Source organism: Stegastes partitus, unplaced genomic scaffold, assembly GCF_000690725.1.
Source record: "Stegastes partitus isolate 25-593 unplaced genomic scaffold, Stegastes_partitus-1.0.2 Scaffold75, whole genome shotgun sequence".
Classification (NCBI taxonomy): Eukaryota; Metazoa; Chordata; class Actinopteri; family Pomacentridae; genus Stegastes; species Stegastes partitus.
This window is the reverse complement of record NW_007577806.1, coordinates 812664-833469: the sequence shown is the minus strand read 5'-3', so window position 1 is coordinate 833469 and position 20806 is coordinate 812664. Positions and strand designations below refer to the sequence as shown.

The window sequence follows — 20806 nt, the reverse complement described above, 5'->3', positions numbered from 1 at the left end:
TACAGTGTGTAGTTTTAGTTCCACTCTGGTCCATTGCATTTGTAAAAATGTCTGATTTCATTTGTTTCTGTATGAATGAGTCTTCTTGTTGTATTATTTCATGCATGTGGACGTGGACGCACATTAACGCTGGTGACCTGGTCAGTGGGTTCACTATTGTATTGATATACTGGTGGCGATAAAATGCCAAGACATTCAGACATGCAGTGTTGAAAAGCTGAAGAACTAGATTGTCTTTAACGTGGCAATACGAATGTCACATATCTATATACAGCTGCTTCAGAAAGTATTCAGACTCTGTCACTTTTTGCTTACTTAATTCCCAATTCCCAATTGGATTGTTGGGTTCTCTGTGTAAATCTGTAAGGTCTATACCTTACTTTGTTAAGCGCTATGTGATGACATATGTTGTAAACTGCGCTATACAAATAAAATTGAATCGACTTAATTTTGTTGTAAATGCATTTTTCAATAGATGAAAAACTGTTCTTTGAACAGACTTTCAGAAGTCCTCTACAGAGGTAGCTGAGCCCTGCCAGAGGGACCTCAGTTGCACTCAGTCAATCTGGCAGGCAAGGTCAGAGCAGTTAGACAGAAACTACCCTGGATAAAAGGAATGACAGTCTGTTTGAAGTTTTCTAGTCAGCATTTAAATCTCTGATTCTCTGACAAAGAAAGATTCTCTGGTGAGTTGAGACAGGAATCAAACTATTTGTGGACCACGCGGTTGAGCGAAGCTTACCGTCCAAATATCTGGCAAGTACCATCCCTATGATGAAGCATGGTGGTGGCACTATCATGCTATGGGAGTGTTTTTTTACTCGCAGTGACAGAGATGTACTGGTCAGAGTTGGGAAGAATGCCAGTGACCTGAAGCATATAGCCAAGACAACACCGGAGTGACTTCAGAAGTCTCTGACTTTACTTAAGTGGCTCGGCTAAAATCCAGACTTAAACCTCACATAACATCTGTGAAGAGACCATCAATCGGACTGATCTTTACAGGATCAACCGTGAACAATGGGACAAACTTCCCAAATTAAATGGTGCAAAGCTTGTAGAGATTTTTAGAGACACATCTAAGCTGTAGCTTCTGCAAAGTACTGAATTAAGTGTCTAAATATTTTTCTGAGAAGTTTTCGTATTTTATTGACTTCATAAATTCTATAAAATTTCTAAAACCCACTTTCACTTTGTTGTTTTGGATAAGTGTAGATTGATGGGATAAAATGTTGGTTTTATGAATTTGAATTTAAATCTACAGCATAAAAAAATGAAAGGAGCTGAATACTTCCTGTAGTAACTTTACATCTACACTCTACATACAGTTTATGTATACTTGTGTGCACAGCATGAATACTCACACATCTCTGGTAGATGATAACAGCTGCATCTCCATAACATAAACTCAGTACCAATGAAAGCATGCTTGTATGTGCTGTTTGGATCTTTCTAGCCTTCACATGTCCTCAGTTCATTGATGAGTTTGTAATAATTTAATCCAAGTTTAAACAAGAAAATCGTCACAGCTGGACTGAAGTTGTGATGTATGTTTTTAAAAATTATAGACTGCAATAACCAAAGCAGTTATCACAACACTGCAGAGCTTTATACATGCGGCGCATCACACCTCACATTCTCCGTCAATCCCACACACTCAGTTTCCACACAGAGCCTGTCCAGACAAGGCGGTTATCACAGGGTAAATACCAGTGTTTAGTTCTGTCATCACACTCTGACAAACACAACCAAACAGTCTGCCGGTAATATCAACACACGCAGAGGAAAAGGGGAGAGGGAGTTTCCCCGGCCTTTTATTTAACACCACTGATGGGGTCGGTGAGGGAGCTGGTGGGAGTGGAGCGGTAGACCCAGGGGTCAAAGACAAAGGACGAAAACTGCATCGCTTTCTTGAGGATGAGATGGAACACTTATGGTTTGATAGCGGTCGGAGCTGCAGGGAGGTCTGCTGTGGGATGAAGGCATGGATGGAGGAGGGGAGGTTGGCCTCTTAAAGGCTTAGAGGAGATTTCAGGAGGAGAGTGGTTTTTAGTTTGCTTTCCTGTCATGGCCGCCACATGTGGAGCTTCCCCAGATGTCTCCTGATCTTGTCTCTTCTTGTCCATGTTCATCTATTTTTCTCGTTGTTTCTGCGTTTCTCTGCTTCCTGTCTGTCTTTTTGTTTTGTATTTTTTTGGAGGGGTGTGTTTGTACAATCTCCTGTTTCTCCTGTTTTTTCTCACGTCTATTTCACCTCTGACTCCTCTTAGAGTACAAAAGGCTGAGATCGTATTGTGCCGTGTCCTGTGTAATTTACACTGTTATGTAATGGGTGTTGTATGGCGAGGTAACTTCTTTGTCCTATCACGTGTCTCTTCACTATTTCTGTCATTTGTCATGTATGTACTATATCACCCGCTACTTGTTGTCAATTTGTTGGACAGCATCACTGTATCCACCCTATAGTTGTAGTTATATTAACATTTAGACAACATTGGACACGTCATTTTTAATTTGCAAAAGTGCTGCAGTCCACTAGTCTAAAATCCTTGAAGTCCTTGTACAACCAAAGCTGTGTTTGTGTTCTTGGTACAAAGTAAAACATGGGTCCAGTTGGTGTTGGGAGTCCACCAGGGTCGCCCCGTGTCTCTGATCCTATCTGTGATATTCATGGATGGATGTCAAGGTGCATCCTGGTGAGGAGGGTGTCCGGTTTGAGAACCAAGCAAAGGAGTTTAGGTGTCTTGGGATCTTGTTCTCGAATGATGGGACAATGAAGTCTGAGGTAGCAGGTGTCAGCAGTAATGCAGGTGTTGTACTGGACCGTCACAATAAACGAGGGAACTGAGTCGGAAAGGAAAGGTCTCGATTTACCAGCTCTCACCTATGGTCATAACCTCTAGATGGGGACAAAAGAGTGAGGATACAAGAAGAGTTTCCGCCATAGGGTGGCTGGACTCAGATATCTGGAGGGTTCTTTGAGCACAGTCGCTGCTCCATTACGAGCCTGGGGTGGTTCGAACATTTAATCTGGATGCCTCCTGCCGTAGAGCACCTTCCTTTGTAGGTTTCCCAGGCACATCCACCTGGAAAGAGAATCCAGGGTAGACCTCGGACTCGCTGGAGAGGTTGCATATCTCATCTGGCCTGGGAATTCCTAGAAATTTTCCAGGAGGAGCTGAAAAACGTTGCCCCGCATTCTTAGTTACCGTTGCTGTGTTGACATCTTTTGGTCAACATCATAAAAATGTCACTCATCTATTTGTTTGTTTTGGATTTTATAAGTGGAATAAACAGCAGCACTCCCACTAAGGCGATAAGAGACACACCTGGCTCATCTTTCACCAGGTTTTGATCTTTATCTTCGTATTTTGTGGATGTAGGCATTTGAGCAGACAGAGGATGCTGCTGTTTATGCTGAACTGTAAAAAGAGACAGTACTTAGGGTTTATTTTTTTTGTCTCTTACATTGTTTTCTTTAACTTTTTTCCGTCTCATTCATGAGGGAGAATTAAGATGTGAGGTACGTCACATTTGCACAGACATGAAAATATCTGTACGAGATACAGTACAGCTGATGCCTGCAGGCATTCCTGAGAGATTTAATTTCCTTTTTCCTGCCACCAAAAGCGCAACCAGGCTATTATACCTCACACACTGTCCATTCAGTTTCTCTACTTCTGCAGCATGAATACAGACTGGAAAACCTCATCTCAGCACAAATACGCCCAAATCAAATCAAAATAACCCGTTTCACATTCTCAGCGCGTTGATGTTATTGTAGCATAGTGGTGGTCACAGAAGTTGGTGAATACTAATTTACATCACTTTGACTCCTTCATGTACATTAAAATAGATATATTTAGTGCATGATATGTATGTAAAATCTAAAGTGAAGAACAGCTGCACTTTATTACCTTGTTAGACTTTCAGTAACTCTAATCAGACATCTGTGGCAATTAGTAATCAAATTAGATTTAGATATAGTTAACAAAGCTTTCAGTATCTCCTGAACACAAAACTAGAATTCTGACAGCAGTCCTGACTGTGCTGTATATCTGCAAGGCCTATCTCTACCTGGGCTGTAGATAGCGGGTGGGTAGGTAGGAGGGCGAGGGCACCGTGGAGATGATGGAGGCAGATATGTGCGGAGTGTTTCACTGTGGGAAGGTGGTGGGAGGAGCTGTAGAACTGCATGCAGGTGAAGTGGTCTAAACATAGTAAGACAGAGATAGAGGTGTGCAGCGTACGTGTGAAGGGGGGCATCGCACAGTCACGAGATAGAGACCGTGGCGTGGCGTGTGCTTGTGTGAGCGAAACGTTATGCGCCAAGGTTTTAGGAAGTGAGTGAGTGTGTGTACTGCTGTATGGTATGTACACACACTCACTGGTTGTACGTATACACGTTGCGCTACACACTGGTGTCGTGTTTATGCCGAGATGATGAGGACATTGTGTTTAGCCTTGGGCCCTGTCTAATGTATGTTAATATGGTGCTTTTGTGTGTAACAGGTAGCAGATGTTTTTGCTCGAGGGAGAAATGACTTCCTCTGTTATTGTCAAAGAACAACTGTTAGTGGGCCAAGTGTGGAGCTGGGAACCATCAGAGCTACTGCGTCCAGCTCTACCACCCTGCTGACTTTCACACACACACACACACCTACACACACACACACACACACACACACACAGAGTGAAGAAGTCTGATACCCACACACAAGAAAATGTTTCCTTCCAACCCTAATCCATCTTTGTGGATGTTTTTTTTTTTTCTGCAGGTCCACTACATCACTGTGAAAAGTCTTATGAGTTGTGTTATATTGAATTATGTAGATCAGACAAAACTGGATCTCTATTCTAACAATTACAAAAAGGACCTCTAATGGCTGTGTACCCTTTTTTTTATATATTAGATTACATAAATTATTTTTCAATATCCCAGCATACTCCATATTACTCCATACTATGATGAAGTATACCTTGTAATGTGGTGAGATTTATGCGCACATTGTCATGAAAAATGTGATTGTAGGAGCTCAGTAATGTAGTGACTGCTTACACGACTAGATGGTGAACTGTTGTAGCTCCACAATGATCTGCTCACATGCAGCCAGCTGGAAAAAATTTGGGCACTAATCAGTCACAGCTTACCAACTGTCAGTGAGCAAACAGCTAGAATAAATGTCAGCTAGCAATCGAGTTGACTCAGAAACAGACACAGATTTAAAATAAATATTTCGTAACCGACTGCAACCTGTTCCTCTTTTCTGGGGTGAAATATGTTCTAGAGGTTGGTGCAACCGTTGAGTGTATGAAGACTTATAAATCCTTGGTGACGTCACCCACAGGTGTCCTGAACAGCAGTTTTGAACTCTTTCTAACTTCCAGCTAATCTGAAAATGAGCCAAGAAGTAGAGTGTTACAGAGCTGAGGTATGAAAATATCTCTACAGTCTAGATCAGGGGTGTCCAATCCTGGTCCTCAAGGGCCGTTTTAGATGTTTCCCTCTTCCAACACACCTGATTCAAATGATCAGGATCGTTATCAGGCTTCTGCAGAGCTTGATGATGAGCTGATTATTTGAATCAGGTGTGCTGGAAGAGGGAAACATCTAAAACATGCAGGATTGCGGCCCTTGAGGACCAGAGTTTGACACCCCTGATCTAGAGATCTAGTGTCTAGGTCACTGACTGTCCTGTTAAGGACGAATTAGCTATAGAGAACGAAACAGTTTTTGGGCTGTAGACATATTTACTTTAGCTCTAAACTTGGACATTTTAACATGTAGGACTCACTTTGGGAGCCAGCATCAAGTGGCCATTTAAGGAACTGCAGTTTTTAGCACTTCTCCTATCACTTTCTCACCTCTTCATTTTGCTGCTCTGAAGGTTTCCACGTGAATGTAACGTCGCTGGTTAGCTATGTTGGAGGAAGCTGTATTCCTGGACCACCGGTGGCTGCATTTCAAATCACATACTTTTTCCTTTTACTTTAAATACACACTACAGCTGTACAACTGTTGTTTCATGCAATATGTGTACATTTGGGACATACTACTCATGTGTCTTAAACTTTAGTCGCTGCAGTCTTTAGTGTGAAATGAGCTGTGACCTGTCAGTACACAAGCTTGAAGACACCGTGACGTATGTGATGTAGCTGCACAGAGTATTGTGATCAAAATGGCGAGAAAAGCATGATGGAGTGCAAACTGCAAAATGTGACTGGATGTAGTCGGACGCTCTGGTATTTCTGGTGTACTACTTGGTGTTGGGACATACTAGATCTTTGTCTGGTGAACTATATAGTACGGTGGTATGGATATTGGAATGCATCTTATGTTTCTGTTCCTCAAAGGTTGGCACTGTCATGATGACCTGCTCTGGGTCTACAGTAGAAGTCTCCATGTCAGTGTTCCCTGAAGTTAAACTTGACACTTAGACAGAGTTTCAACAGATTTGCTTTGCATGGAACAATGAATGTGCTGATTGCCGTAGTTCCACTTCAGTGATTTATTGTTCTCCTGTCAAATTTAAAAAACACTTTTTCTGACAGAGATCCTCAGGGGGTTTGTAGGGGTGGAAAACTGATTTAAAAATAGGACACATGTTGGAGAGTTTATTCTAAAATTAAGGTTAAGATCATCATAACATGTTGAAGGAACATGATCAGGCAGGATAACCTAAATATCTGATCTCAAATTCAAATGTGCTCAGCCTGATTTATTGGCTGAGCTGGAGGCAGTGTTGTCCTCTGGATGGCCTGGTAACACCCTTCTCTGTAACAAATTATCTTTAAAAAACACTGGAATCACTTCAGTCACTCCAACTTGCCTCAAACCTCTGTTGATACAATCTAAACCGAGTTTAACAAGCCCACCGGACAGAGCGGCACTAACCCAACCCGACACCGGACTCTGCTCTTGACACGTGCCAGCAACAGCCCTGGCCCACAAGGCCTGGTACAGGCCAGACGTATTAAAGCTGCAGCCTGTGGTGGTTTGAGGAGGGCCAACTTGACGGATATAATCCTTTGTGTATTTCCACAACAGAGGCTAAATGAGACTGAGGAGGAGTGTCGTTGTCTTCTTTTCTTTGCCAGCAGTGGTGTTGGTGTTGCTTTCCTAAATGCATTTTTCACTGCTGTCTTCAAATAATTTTCTTTTGGCCGGCTGACTGCTGCCTTTGGCCAGTGGTCTGACTGGGTTTTCTGAGAAAACCTTCTGGGCTGAACCAGAGAAAGAATGCTTGGGCCTGAACACCCAGCCAGCCTGCTATTCCAGATACATGTTGGTGTCAGACATTTTATGCTAGTGGAGCAACATCAAGGCGGGATTACTGGTTGGGCAAAGTGGACAGCTTCCCCTAGAACCCAAAGAGGTCTCTCCATTCTGCTTCTGTCCGGATAACATTTGATTCATCACGAATTTGTGATGGATTTGTGCTTCTGATGTTGTGTTTTTGCAATATTATATTCTCACTGCACAATTATCGTGGCCAAAGCAATGTACAGAAACAACATTATTATGATATCGATAGAAAATTGTGGTAAAATGCTATTAGTCAGTTTATCCTCAACTTTGTTTTTGTGTGTTTTATCTTTTGTGGAAAATAAGTTTCACTCAAAATATGAGTGTAGGTTGGTAGAGAGGGTAACCGTAACTTTACTGTATGTTGGAGTGTCAGCCAGATGATTACTGGTGCTGGATTACTTACAGTGTTATCATCTGTAAATTATTATCATGATTTCACTATTTAATTTAAAAAAAATCAAAATCAAAAATCTGTTATTGTTAATTCTGGTTTATCACAACACCTCTACCATGAAGTAGAAACCTTATTCTTATATGTCTTCCATCCTTTGGTCCTCATCTTAAAGAGCGACTGTTTATAAAGCGAATGTGTTAAAACCTCCTGAATTATTTTAGCCTACATTGGACTCAATGTTGTGTCTGATTAAATGTAATTAACACACAAAAAGGTGAAGTCGTATTATTTCATCACTGCTGTGGTGTAAGACTGCAACCAACAATAATCTTCATTATCAATACATCTGAGACTAATTTTCTTCAGACTGCTCAGCGTATAAAATGTCATAGCTGTAAAATACGACTCCTACTGTCCCCTGACGCACAAAATTCAGATCGCTTCATTTTGTCTGACTCAACATTTAAATTTATGAACATAGAAAACCAAGAATCTGGCAAATATTCATATTGGAGAGCTGTTGCAAGAGAATTTATGGCATTTTTTGCTGAAAACAATGACCAAAATGATTAATCATATGTTAAAATTGTTGCCATTTCAGCTCTGGTTGGTGAATGAGGAAACACAAAATGGCCATACGTATTGTGGGTCAGTCGGGGCCCAACAATAACAAATGTTTGACTATGGGCTCCTTCCATAATGATGTCTGCCATGCAATGTGGTTAGAGGGAAAGATCAACAATAAGACAACTTCAGGGTTGACCACTCGATGTAAAACATTCTGCTTCACTGCAGAGTAGAGCTCCACATGCCATATGAATGTCACTTCCATATTCCTTTGGCATCAAATATGGATATTTTTTAACCCTGGTTGCAGAAGCTCATCGTCTACTGTCTAGCTTTGTCTTGTTAGCTTGTTCATAGATGCGGTCATATAATAAACTAAACATGGCACGTTAATAATTTCAAAATCTTGATTCTCACAAAAGTCGGTCTTTAAGAATTAATAGAAAAAGATCATTTTAAAATGTTTTCAATATCTCTGAATCAAAACTTCTTCCGGTCATTCTACTGCAGGGGTGTCCAGTCCTGGTCCTCGAGAGCCACAGTCCTGCATGTTTTAGATGCTTCCCTCTTCCAACACACCTGATTCAAATGATCAGGATCGTTATCAGGCTTCTGCAGAGCTTGATGATGAGCTGATCATTTGAATCAGGTGTGGTGGAAGAGGGAAACATCTAAAACATGCAGGATTGGACACCCCTGCTCTACTGATTTAAAATTCTATAGATTTATACCAGAAGGCGAGTGATTATCAGCCCGGCCAATTCTTGGATCTGATATTAAGCATTTTCCCAAGTATGAGTTGTGTTATTGTTTTTAAATAATTTCTGATTAAATAATTCAGTTCAAAATTTGCAACTTTGTTTCTGCAACGTCTTGCCTTTTATCACCATGCACACATGAGCTGCTTGCATGTCTACAGAGGAGTCTGCAGGGAGTCTCCACAGTTGGGCTGATTATCGCATCGGTGTCATACTATAGAGCCTCTCACTGTCCCGCCCACAACACTAAATGTTTTAATTAAACTTGAACGAAGACATTTCACAACACAAAGTTTTGTTTTGAACCTTGTGTTCTTCTAAATTCTGACACCAAGGTTTTCATTTTTATTGCAAATGTATATCAGTTCCAAAATATCGACCTCCTTGATGACTAATAATCTGTATTGATCAGTTGTTTAGTTATATTTAAACTTTCAGTGTGAACATTTTGAGATACATTTATCTCAGCAGCATCATGAAATCAGAAGTCTGAAGATTGTATCTTGCAGTATTTTCTTCTGAAACCTGTGCTGACTTGATTTTACAATTGCCCTTTTAGAAAATGTTCAAAATGTCATTCTATCATTCATTTATTATAATAATAATAATAATAATAATAATAATAATAATAATACATTTATTTTGTATAGCGCTTTTCACGATACTCAAAGTCGCTTAACAGGGAATAAGATAAAAACAGGAACAAAACAAGTTAAATACAAAACAGATTTTAAAACAAGGTAGAGAACGCAGGTACAAAATAAAAATGTAAAACAGTTAAATATTAAAAGCGATCTTTAAAAGGTGAGTTTTTAAAAGGGACTTAAATGTGTTGAGGTCAGAACAATTTATTAATATGTAATTATTATTTTGGCAGGTATTGTTTTAGTTTAATAACAAGAATGCCTTTTTTCCCCCCCTTGGCTCCAATTCTAAAAGGTACCATGAAAAACCATCTATTATGACCCACGTTGGAATATTTTGGAGGGTTAGATTCTGTGGGCCGAGAGAATAAAATAGACTTTATTTATCCCAGACCTGGGAAAATTATTGTAAACAGCAGCATCCAAAAACACAGAAAGAAAGTAAAAGAAAATAACAATGATTACCTAATATGCATCCCCAGTGTCCGCACACAGCAGGTCCAAGGTCCCACCGTCCCTGGTTGGGCGGTCCACATCCTGGCAGAATGTGGGGAGAGTGGTAGAGCGATAACATCAATGTTTGGTACAAGACAGTAAGAAAAACAGCATTTGCTTTTATTTTGCTAAATGTAAAACCTGAAAAAAACGACAAGGCTTCAAGTCACAATCTCATTATGTGACGTGAGTTTCAATTTTCAGATAAAGAAACTGAAAGTGAGCAGATCGCTGCATTTTACTGCTGTTGTTGAGGTAGCTCGCATTTTACTGCTCGGAGACACACGCAGGAGTGATGACAAGAAGCAGCTGAGTGTCATCATTCCAAACACACACACACACACACACACACCCTACTGTCCTGCCAGCACCAAAATATATACCCCTCTCTGGGCATAATGGAAATAACAAACAGCTCCCGGGGGGCTAGTTGAGATGCGCTGTTGTAAATTTTGACAAAGGGGGTAGATATACAGTACACACAGATATACACACCACAAAATGACTTGGCTGTCACACCCATATGCATATGTGAGGAAGTATGACATGGTGTCTAGAGTGCAGTAAGCTTTGTTTGTGCAAGAATACAGCTATATAGAGCCAGAGAATGTTTATTTCCTTTTATATTTAGCCCATCTTTATTGGGATCTCTTTTTGCCTAATTGGGCGCGTCCACACTTTGCCTACCCACTATCTACTTTTATGTGAATGCCGATTTATGTGTTTCTTTGTGCATGTGTTTTACTGGACGGAGCCATGGATTGCCGTGCAATTATTTGCACTTGCACTTGCTGTGTGTGTGTGTGTGTGTGTGTGTGTGTGCGTGCTCGCAGCAACGTGTGGTCAGTCTGTGGTTGCGGCAGTGGGAGGGACGGCAGGGCAGGCTGATAACAGAGTCTGAAGGGACCTCACATCCACCACCACTATTTTTACCGGGCCCAAAAGTGGAGTAAGGCTCGTTGCAACACACACTCACACACAGAATAGACGCACATGCACAAGCAGTTAAACGCCTCACTAGAAAACAAGGCATACAAATAGGATTGATCTCCTTCATATTTAGCACAGCAGTGGCAAGTCCTTTGCACCATAAAGCTCCAACCAAAGGTCTAGAGGGAGGGTGGTGATGCTGCTGCTCGGTCATAAAGTAAATGAGCGATTTCTGCGTATGAATGAGCTGTTGTTACATAAAGCCTGATTGAGCCCATCATACATCTCTCTGTATTTTCAGTAAACTAGAGTTTCAGGAATGGGTTCTGCGGCGACACCAGCAGTGATGCAGCTTACGGGAAGCGTGACTGGTTTGCCAGAGCTGTAGAGGGAAGTAGCCGTAGCAACGGAGACGGAGTACGCTACAGCAGCCGGTAGCGTAGTGGATCCTATGGTGGAAAAACCCAAGAAAAGCTTTGGGATGCTCCGAAATATAAAAAAGAAACTGGCATTTAAAGGAAGGATGACAGTCCAATAACAAAAGTGATCGACGGCGATACGTGCGTCACAAGCACTGGTGGACTGCGGTTGTGTAATCACTGTCACTGCCAGAGGGGGGAGACAAAAGGATTTAAAAGTTTAATTTATTATATTAATAACAAATCAAATCCTTAAAGAATCCCTCTTCTTTAGTTAGTAGTTCAGTGTGTTTCAGCTCATTTATTTGATTTTGTGGCTCACAGCTTTACTGTTTGGTTCAGTGTCGTTGCTCTAATTAAACCCGTTAAATGCCACGATGCACCAGCTACAGTCCACCTGCTCAGCATAACATGACACACAACATCAGCTGAAAGTAAAAGCTCCGAGGAAATGTAATAGAACGAGGAGTACAAGTCTCCATACGGCCTTACGAATTCCTTACAAGACCTGTAATTTTAATAACCATGTTTTTCGATAATAAAGATGATGGTAAGCGCTACCCAACATACTAAATATATTCAATAACATCAACAATAAATGCTAGATCAACATGTCTGTGCAGCTTCTCCGTCAGCCAGGTTGTGATATTACATCAATTAGAAATACTTGTGTTTTATTATTATTATTATTTTGTCATTTCTCTTAAATGGTCGGTATCTGTTGGATTGCGGTCCCACAGCCTGCAGCAGGTCTCTGTGCTGCTGCCTTATCGTCTTCCCATTCATTTGAGCTCGATCCAATCCCAGCATCTCCTCCCTCGTGGGGTGTAGTTGTGCGCGCTGTCTTTGGGAGGAGGAACAGGGAGGCAGCATTTTCTATAAATATTTCGGTTTTCTTCATGCCGGGCTGGATTGAGCCGGTTCAGCCTCCCATGCAGGGACTTCCCAGCCCAGTGGATGAGGTGTAGATGTGGAGCGCAGCGAGAGAGTGAAGACACGGAGCCCTGCCGCTGCCACTGGAACCACAGCTGGCACTGGTGTCGCTGCTCAAGTGACCTTTCGCTGAGCTCACTTGTGCTTCCAAAGAAAGCGGACAATTTCATAAGTGGACGCAACGACATCGGCCGCAGAACAGATCAGCAGCCGTCCAGAATGTTGCATGAAGTTTCAGCAAAGCGATTACCGACTAAGTTAGACAATTCTGACTTCCACATCACCTCCAACAGGGCAGTGGTTGAGCTTAACACCAGATTAGATAATAGATCCTCTTCGTATTAGTGTACCATCAAGGCCACATTTGATTAAGACATTTTTTTTACATCTTCCTAAATTATCTTGAAATCAAGCCTCCAAACTTTCAGTGTCCTGTTTGGTTGTTTACTAGCAAGAATAGGAGATGACACCGTTGCTTATTTTGTGTCCAACGAAGCTGATCTGAAATAGCTTGGGGTGTCATAGGTCCTATGTAAGTTAACAAGGTTATCCGAGTACGTTACCGCTGCATTGATGGAAACAGGATGTTGGTACAATGCAGAAATAACTCCTTTGTCAAACACAAGTTGCAACAAGAGGTCATGATGTCAATTGGTTAAGAAAAGTGCAATTTTACAGGTTATGCAGGTGAGCCCTGTCTGAGAATCTGCACAATCCGGTTCGAGCTAACACTGAAAATGGAGACGCATTCTTTGATTTGTTAGTCACGTTGGATTCCACGATGTGAATATTTGCAGATGCTTCTCCAAGTGTGACTGGAACCAGCTTCGTGACGGTGGAATCACTTGGAAATGTTCAATATTTGGTTTGGGAATCTGTTCCAACGCTGGCTCCTCGTAGGTGGAAAAGCCCTTAGAGAGTGACAGCGAGGGGGAAGAAGGACCTGGGGGTGTGAAAGCTGTTTGTGAGAGCCAGTGGGTGTTGCCTGGGCGTGGAGACTGCAGGAGAAGAGATGGGGCAGGCCAGGACTCAGCGGCCAGGCTTGGTGCTACGTGGTCGGCCTGGTTTTTCCCCATGTTGCCTTCCCTGCACAGCGTAATGAATGGCTTCCTACTGGTCTGTGGCCGTGGCCCCAGCTTAAAGAGTATACTTACCAAGGCCCAGAATACACACCCCAGCCAGCCAGCCATCCAGCCAGCCATCCAGCCAGCCTGTGTCCTGGCCTCTGAACACTCCCAACCGCCAGTCCACCTGCTGCAGACTGGCTCAGTCGCTCACTGTCACATCAGCCACAGTGAAAAGAACGATTCAATCTCCAGTGGGAAAGCTCCTTCTTTTCCTATTCAGAAGTCGAGTGCCAGAATGGACTGTTCTCTGCAGGAGGCAGCGTGTTGTCTGGTCAACGCAAAGTAGAAATAAATACATCAAAAGGGAGGATACTAGCTGTCTTCTTCTGAAGGCTAATTTAGGTTTAGCGCCAGCGGTTGGTGGGAGTGCTGTGGAGGATTAACATGCTCATGTCTCTGCCTGTTCAACACAACATAATACATTAAAGGAGATGCAACCAATAATCATTTTAAACTGTATTTTCTCATGTATATACTCATTTTCAGTATGATTTCTACATGTTTCAGTGAAAATGTGTAGTAAAATAGAGCAGAGTTTTTGAACAATTCCATGTAGAGCAAGAGAGCGCTGTGCTTAAGTCCACATATAGTGAAATGATAAAATAACAATAAAATATATTTGTGTGATCACAGGCATTTTTAATACAAGTGTGATTTGTTCATATTAAACTAAGCCTGGACCTGCAGTGCAGCGTTTACTTTTTATGCGTTATGCTTTCAGGTCGTCCATCGTTTTCTCAGGATCGTCATATTTCTTGTACGAAGCGTTCATTTGGACTCAATGATGAACCGATTACAGTCTTTTTCAGATATTACTCTGAATTTCATACATTAATTATTAAAAATGAAATCACACAACTGTCCAACATGAGGGCTGCAGGGTGGCGCAGTTGGTAGCACTGTTGCCTCGCCGCAAGAAGGTCGCCGGTTCGCGTCCCGGTGGGGGCACCGGAATCTTTCTGCGTGGAGTTTGCATGTTCTCCCCGTGCAGCGTGGGTTCTCTCCGGGTTCTCCGGCTTCCTCCCACAAGTCCAAAAACATGCTGAGGTTAATTGGTGATTCTAAATTGTCTGTAGGTGTGAATGTGAGTGTGCTTGGTTGTCTGTCTCTAAGTGTGGCCCTGTGATAGACTGGTGACCTGTCCAGGGTGTCTCCTGCCTTCACCCTAAGTCGGCTGGGATAGACTCCAGCCCCTCATGACCCTCGTGAGGATTAAGCGGTGTGTAGACAATAGATGGATGTCCAACATCCATAAAATTGTGAAGTGATGGCATCTTATGCCCCAAAGGTCAAAGGTCAAAGAAAAGCGGAGGATGCCTCTGGTGGTTTAAAAGTGAAGAAACTCCAACATCAGGTTCTGTTTGAGGACGAGGCCAGTAGTCAGTAAAGACAAGAATATTTAACTGTCCTGCTTCTTATTAATTGACGTGCTGAACAAATGTTTAAATCTGATTTTAAATATAAAAATCCAGCATTAATGCACCAACACATCTCATCTCAGAGTCTTCATCTGTGCAGCATGTAAGACTGGTTCAAGGTCAAAGGTCAGGTCTGGACAGATGTGCATATAAACTGCATCCTGACTGGTCGGGGGAGTCAGACAAGCATGAGGCTCTAGTTCTAGATTCTCGTATGTTCATACCAGGTTGTGGTCGACTGTTTTGTTTGTCTGGACCTTTTCCAACTTGTAAAAACTCAGCAAATCACCTGCCGAGCTGAGTCACATAGGCAGGAGGCGGGTGAGCATCCAAGATAGAGGGTCGGTCTATTACAGGATTAAAACATATCAGCAGGTGGACACGTTCACACCTACTGGTGTTTAGTGTCTGATTCACTGGAGGACTGTTCATGTGTCTGTAGTTGAAGCCTTTTGGTTCCGGTTTGTGAATCTACTTTTGTTTTGACGTGGGCTACAGCTAAAGATAATTTTCATTGTCAATGAATCAGTTCTCTTTTCAGAAAATGGTGAGAAATGTTGTCTACAAGCCAAATAGGTTCAGTGTCCTGTCATTAAGGAGGAAAGAAACCAGAAAACATTCACATTCAAAAACCTGGAGTCAATCATTTTTGACTTTTCTTTTTAATTAGTTGCTCAAACTGATTGATTGATTGTTAAACTAGTTGTCAATGAATTTAATAGTTGACACCAGCTAATCAATAGATCGACTCCAGTTCTCTTTTTGATGCTGTCTCATCTATAAATGTAATAAATGATAATCGTGTGCTCATGAATTCATGTGTGTGTGTTTGTGTGTGTCTGCAGGTGCTGTTTCTGCTGCGCTCCTACCAGGCTGACTCACACAGACCCCTGCCAGCAGGAAGTGGCATTGGCGAAGCCCTCCATCAGCGCATGTGGCTCGCTTCTCGGTAATCCGAGACACACACACACACACACACACACACACACGAGCAAAGATAAGCATCCATCCCTCTCTTCCAACTCCCTCACCAGAAGAATAGCTCCTTGTCTCAGCGTACATCCCCTCCCTGGCTGTGTCCGCTTCATGTCCTGCCCAGGCTTCCATTTCAAAGAGGCCGCCTGCTGACCCATCCATGGACCCCCCCCCCCACCAACACACACACCTCTGGCCCTCTCACTACAGATACACCCCCCTCCACCCTCCTGCTTGACTGGGGTCAGGCCCGGGTCTCCAGTCTCCCCCCGTGCTCAGGTCTACAGCAGATAACACAGGGTCGCTGGGTTAGCAACGCTAGCCCAGCTAGCTGCGCTTGGTTACACTGATGAGCCTTTATTAAGATGACGAGGTGAATTCTTGCTCACCAGAGCGCACCCATCGTCTGTCCGTTTGATCATGCAGCACCACACAGCCCGGCGCCCGGATCTAAGGACATCACAGGTCAGAGGATCTCTGTTTTTGGAAAAAGAAAACCTCCTAACTCGTCCAGAACACCACTAATTTGAAGCGGCCGCCTTCCAAAAGGGACGGAATGCATTGTTCGCCTGGTCTGAGTCAGTGTTGGGTTTTGGCCTCACACCGTTTCTGTGTTGTGTCATTTTGGACTTTTTCTGGCTCCAACGGGGTGTCAGCGCCGTAACGATGACTGCGAATGCCCATGTAGCTGACTGCAGTTGACTTTGGCTCTGCGGTGGCACAGCGGGCGCAGCACCAACCTATTACAAGCCCTCTAGTGTATTGTTTGGATTGTGATCTAATGATTCAACTTCTTACAGCCTTTTTTTTTTTTTATAAGGTGAACTCACATTCAGACACGCACAGATACACTTAACCCGCTTCACAAGACTCATCCCTGCCAATCTGTTCCCAGTTAACACACACACACACACACACACACACACTCCATCTGCCCCATCATGTGTGTTGTGCATGCATGTGTGTGAAAGCGTGCGGAGGATTGGTGTGGGGGCGTGTGTGTGATATTAATATCTGAGTGATGAAAACATGACGTCAAGCTCACACACTGTGTCTCTTGTTCTCTCACAAACACACTTGTGGGCTTTCACAGGGCTGCGGTCATACTTTTGATTGAACTCACACAAACTGAACACGCACACGTTTCACAGCGGCCACACATGCTGCCTCACATCTACACAAACCATAGATGGATCCTCCTTACGTTCACAAATGATATAGCCTTAGTAGGTCGACATCGTGACGGGCTTCACAGTGGTCACTGAATATTTTTTATGAATTAGTAGGGAGTAATTAAGAGTTATGCGTTTGTTTGTTTGTAAACAGTGTACAACCAGTCGACTTCAGGATCATACAGCTCGGGGCGTCTCATATGATGTTTGCATATTTTCGACTGCGAGGATTTGCCACAATTCAAACCCACATCACTGTTCTATTCAACCATTGGCCCACTGATAACAGTAGCTTTTTGTCTTGGTCAGTACACTTTAATTAGTCATGTATCATCCAAACGTGGCCGTAGGAGCTAACTGAGAGGAACAGCGCTTAACAGAGCAGTTGTTTTACTGATTAACCGACCAACGGTGAACAGTCAGTGACTGTAGAGTAGCAACAGCAGAAACCCTCCCTCAGTAATGCAGTACAATTAAACTATAGCCTCGTTTGTAACCTCAACAAAAGCAACATTAGCTGATTTTAGTTTCAGCTCTTTATACCTAATTTTGTGGGGGTTTTTATGTTTAGGTTGTTTGTCTTTTCACCACATATCGGGGACTTTAGGCTATATTTAGTTCTTAGGCTATCTTTCACATTTCTGATGTTTTTGTTATGTTAACCGTCTGAATCCCAAAACCCATCGGAGGCTTGTTATCTTCTAAAAAATCAAAGGTTAACCTGTTTATTAGAGCCACAAACTGCAAAAACAGAAAGAATCATTCTTCTTGTCCTTGGCCGTATCATGCGTGACCCTCAGTTCCACTGAGAACAAAATTAAGTGAATCTAATCCAACAATCTTGATATTTAATTAAAATCACTTTATTCTTTAGGTCTTGTTTTGAAAAATTGCTAAGAATGAACCGTTTGCTCAAACCAAATTCTATAAAAAACGACAAATTTCTGTGCTCCTCAGTGCCACTGATTTATCTGTGACCAGCAGACACATGACAAAATTCACTGACAATCTGGCTGAAGTTGTGTTTGCACAGAGCAAACAGGAGACAAGTGTGGAAGCTAATGACAAGTGTGAGTAGTAACATAGAGTATGTCCTCAGTATTGGTAACCCCCTGTGGGCACTAAATGTCCCACATGTGAAAACCTTACAGGAGAAAAAAAAAACAGTAATTATGTCTTGTTTAAGTGAATGGATTTGTCGAGGTGCTCAACTCGACTGTGTGTCTGAGATGAAGTCACAGCTTCGACACTACTGAGTGAATGTAAACAGACATATCCGGGTGTGAGATTTAATCAAATTGTCACAGAATATAACAAGAGAAACCAAAACACAAAACATGACCTAAAACTCCAGACAAAAATACACCACTAAGTGTGCCCTGAGGTGTAATGGTTCGATCGAACATCAGATTAGAAAGTTAAATATAACCTTTCGCTGTCTGGAATCGACAGGGACAGGACATTAGCCCGAGAGACCTCCTCACCACATCATGAAGATTCTCACAACCAATGGATTCATTGAGTTACAAATGTCCAGTGGCCTAATTTAATAGTTTGTGGTGAGACATGAGCCTGTTTCTGAGAAAAATCGCAGTCTGTGATCTTAATGGGAAACAGATGATCGGTGACTGGAGGCTGCAGAGTTATCTCAGTAAATCAATAAGTGCTTCGGGACCATTTAAACAACCTCTTTAATAAAAGAGATCCTTCATTACAGAGGGTTCTTAAGAGCAAACTTTGTGTTGTTACACATCACATTTAAAAGCTTCTTCAAGCTTTCTGATTTAACCGAATCTCACCAGTTGTCTTTGCTACTGAAGATCAAAACAAGGTTATGTTGTGTCTCTCTTTTCAGACAGAACAGCTGTGTGGTGACCAGAGGAGCCTTTCTGGATGTGTTGGTGTGTCTGTGCGGGCCCAAGATCAGCCTTCTGGAAGGTGAGCACCACTGCAGTTCATAAAACATGCAGAGCACAAACACAACTCCTGCCCACTCCCTGCATCCATATGGTGGCATGCATGTGTGCTGCCATGGCTATCAGATGCTCACACACACACACATATATATATATATGTATGGCCCTCCCTGTGCAAGAGACATGATATAGCGTCTACCAATTCTCAGCCAGCAGATCGTAGCTTTTTAATTCATGCCGTACACAGCAGTTATAAAATAGTGAGTTTCTGCCATCACAGTGAAAAACACAACAAGACCTGTAATGGCAGTAATGTTGCTGTAACTGAGAGCTAACTGGTCGTATAAGAAACTTGTGAAGGCACTCAGCGCTGCAGCAGAATCTGCTTCTCTACTGTCCATTCATATCCTCAGCAAGTTACAAACACTCACTTTTGCCCAGGTATCACCTCATGTGCTGCTTCTGTCTTCAAACCCTGTTTAGCTGGTGAGCAGGGACATCAATGGAACCCTCCTCTCCGACTATTTAACAAACAAACCTGCCCGTGACCAGGCTGATGGCCTGAAGATGTCCGTTTTATAGCTCATGTGCCTGGCTGCCAGGCACATCATTCAAACAGTTACCTCCAGTCCAGAGTATGACAACAATGGTGTCATATTGATTTTCATAAGTACTTAGAATGCTAACAGCATTTAAATTCATCATATAATCTGTGCAATACCACTGGCATGTGCAATACTGTGTTTTTGTTTTTGTTTTTTAATAACTAGTACTTGTGTATATCTTGGTTTCTTTTACTTCATAATCTTTTCCTAAATGTTTGCTCTATCTGTGCTGCTGTAAATTTACAAATGTCCTCACAGTGGGATTATTAAAGTTTCATCTTATTGAAACATGGCCAAAGTAGGAGTTTTACATTTTTAAAATGATTATATTTATATTATATTAATCACATATCGGTCAATAATTAGTTGACCTCTAACACTGGATTTCAGACAGCTTGAGGGTAACAATGAATTATACAATGGTAATTATATTGTCAGTTAGCATCGGTGAGTGCTGAACTTGACATGACTGCTTTTCTACACTTCAACTGTTCACTGATATGAAACGTTCAACTTCAAATCTGTTGACTGACTTCACTTGTCTGTGATCCTGTTTGTACTTTTGTCTGCCTGTGTCCTTTCTATATATTTATGATTTTCCTTTTTTTTTTCTTTATACCTGCTGCACTTAAATCTCTGTTACTAAAGTAATCTCAATGATAAATCTATTTTTTTATTTTTTTTTAAATCTTGATACTTAATTAGTATTTACTATATTATTGCCTTTTGAGGTTTTACCACATGTTCAAAGTTCTCTAAAAGAAGCAGCAAATAAATCAGGTTTCCATCCAGTAGCAGTAATAATGTAACAACAAAAAGAAAAAAAAAAAAAAAACTATTTTAAGGAGGATTTGAAATGCTCTCTGACCAGCTTGAGTACTCCTGGTTTTAAAACATTTGATTTGGGTCTTGGTTTAGTCTCGGTGTTGCTCTGTTGATGTCAGACAGTTGCCGGGCAGTTTATCATCTCAGTAAGCAGCAACTGTGTTCCCTCCATTTGCTGTGAACTTCACTTTGAATCAGACAAACCCCGCAAAGTTTGCTAGCGAGGCTGTGCGCTGCTGCGCTCTCCATTTAGACTTATTGTTGACAGAAGTCAGCTTCATGTATCGGGTAGTTCAGAGAAACCCCCTGGTGTGTGTGT

The 20806-nt window shown here is 42.1% G+C and overlaps 1 protein-coding gene across 1 annotated transcript in view; it reads left to right on the top strand.

The window, feature by feature from the left end:
* Positions 1 to 19102, top strand: part of LOC103353518 (THADA armadillo repeat containing) — a 62461-nt gene extending 43359 nt beyond the window's left edge. Inside the window, exons 9-10 of the mRNA XM_008276534.1 lie at positions 15840 to 15943; positions 18997 to 19102. Of these exons, the coding sequence (XP_008274756.1) occupies positions 15840 to 15943; positions 18997 to 19102 (210 nt within the window). The remainder of the gene's footprint in view (positions 1 to 15839; positions 15944 to 18996) is intronic.
* Positions 19103 to 20806: the final 1704 nt, after the last annotated feature.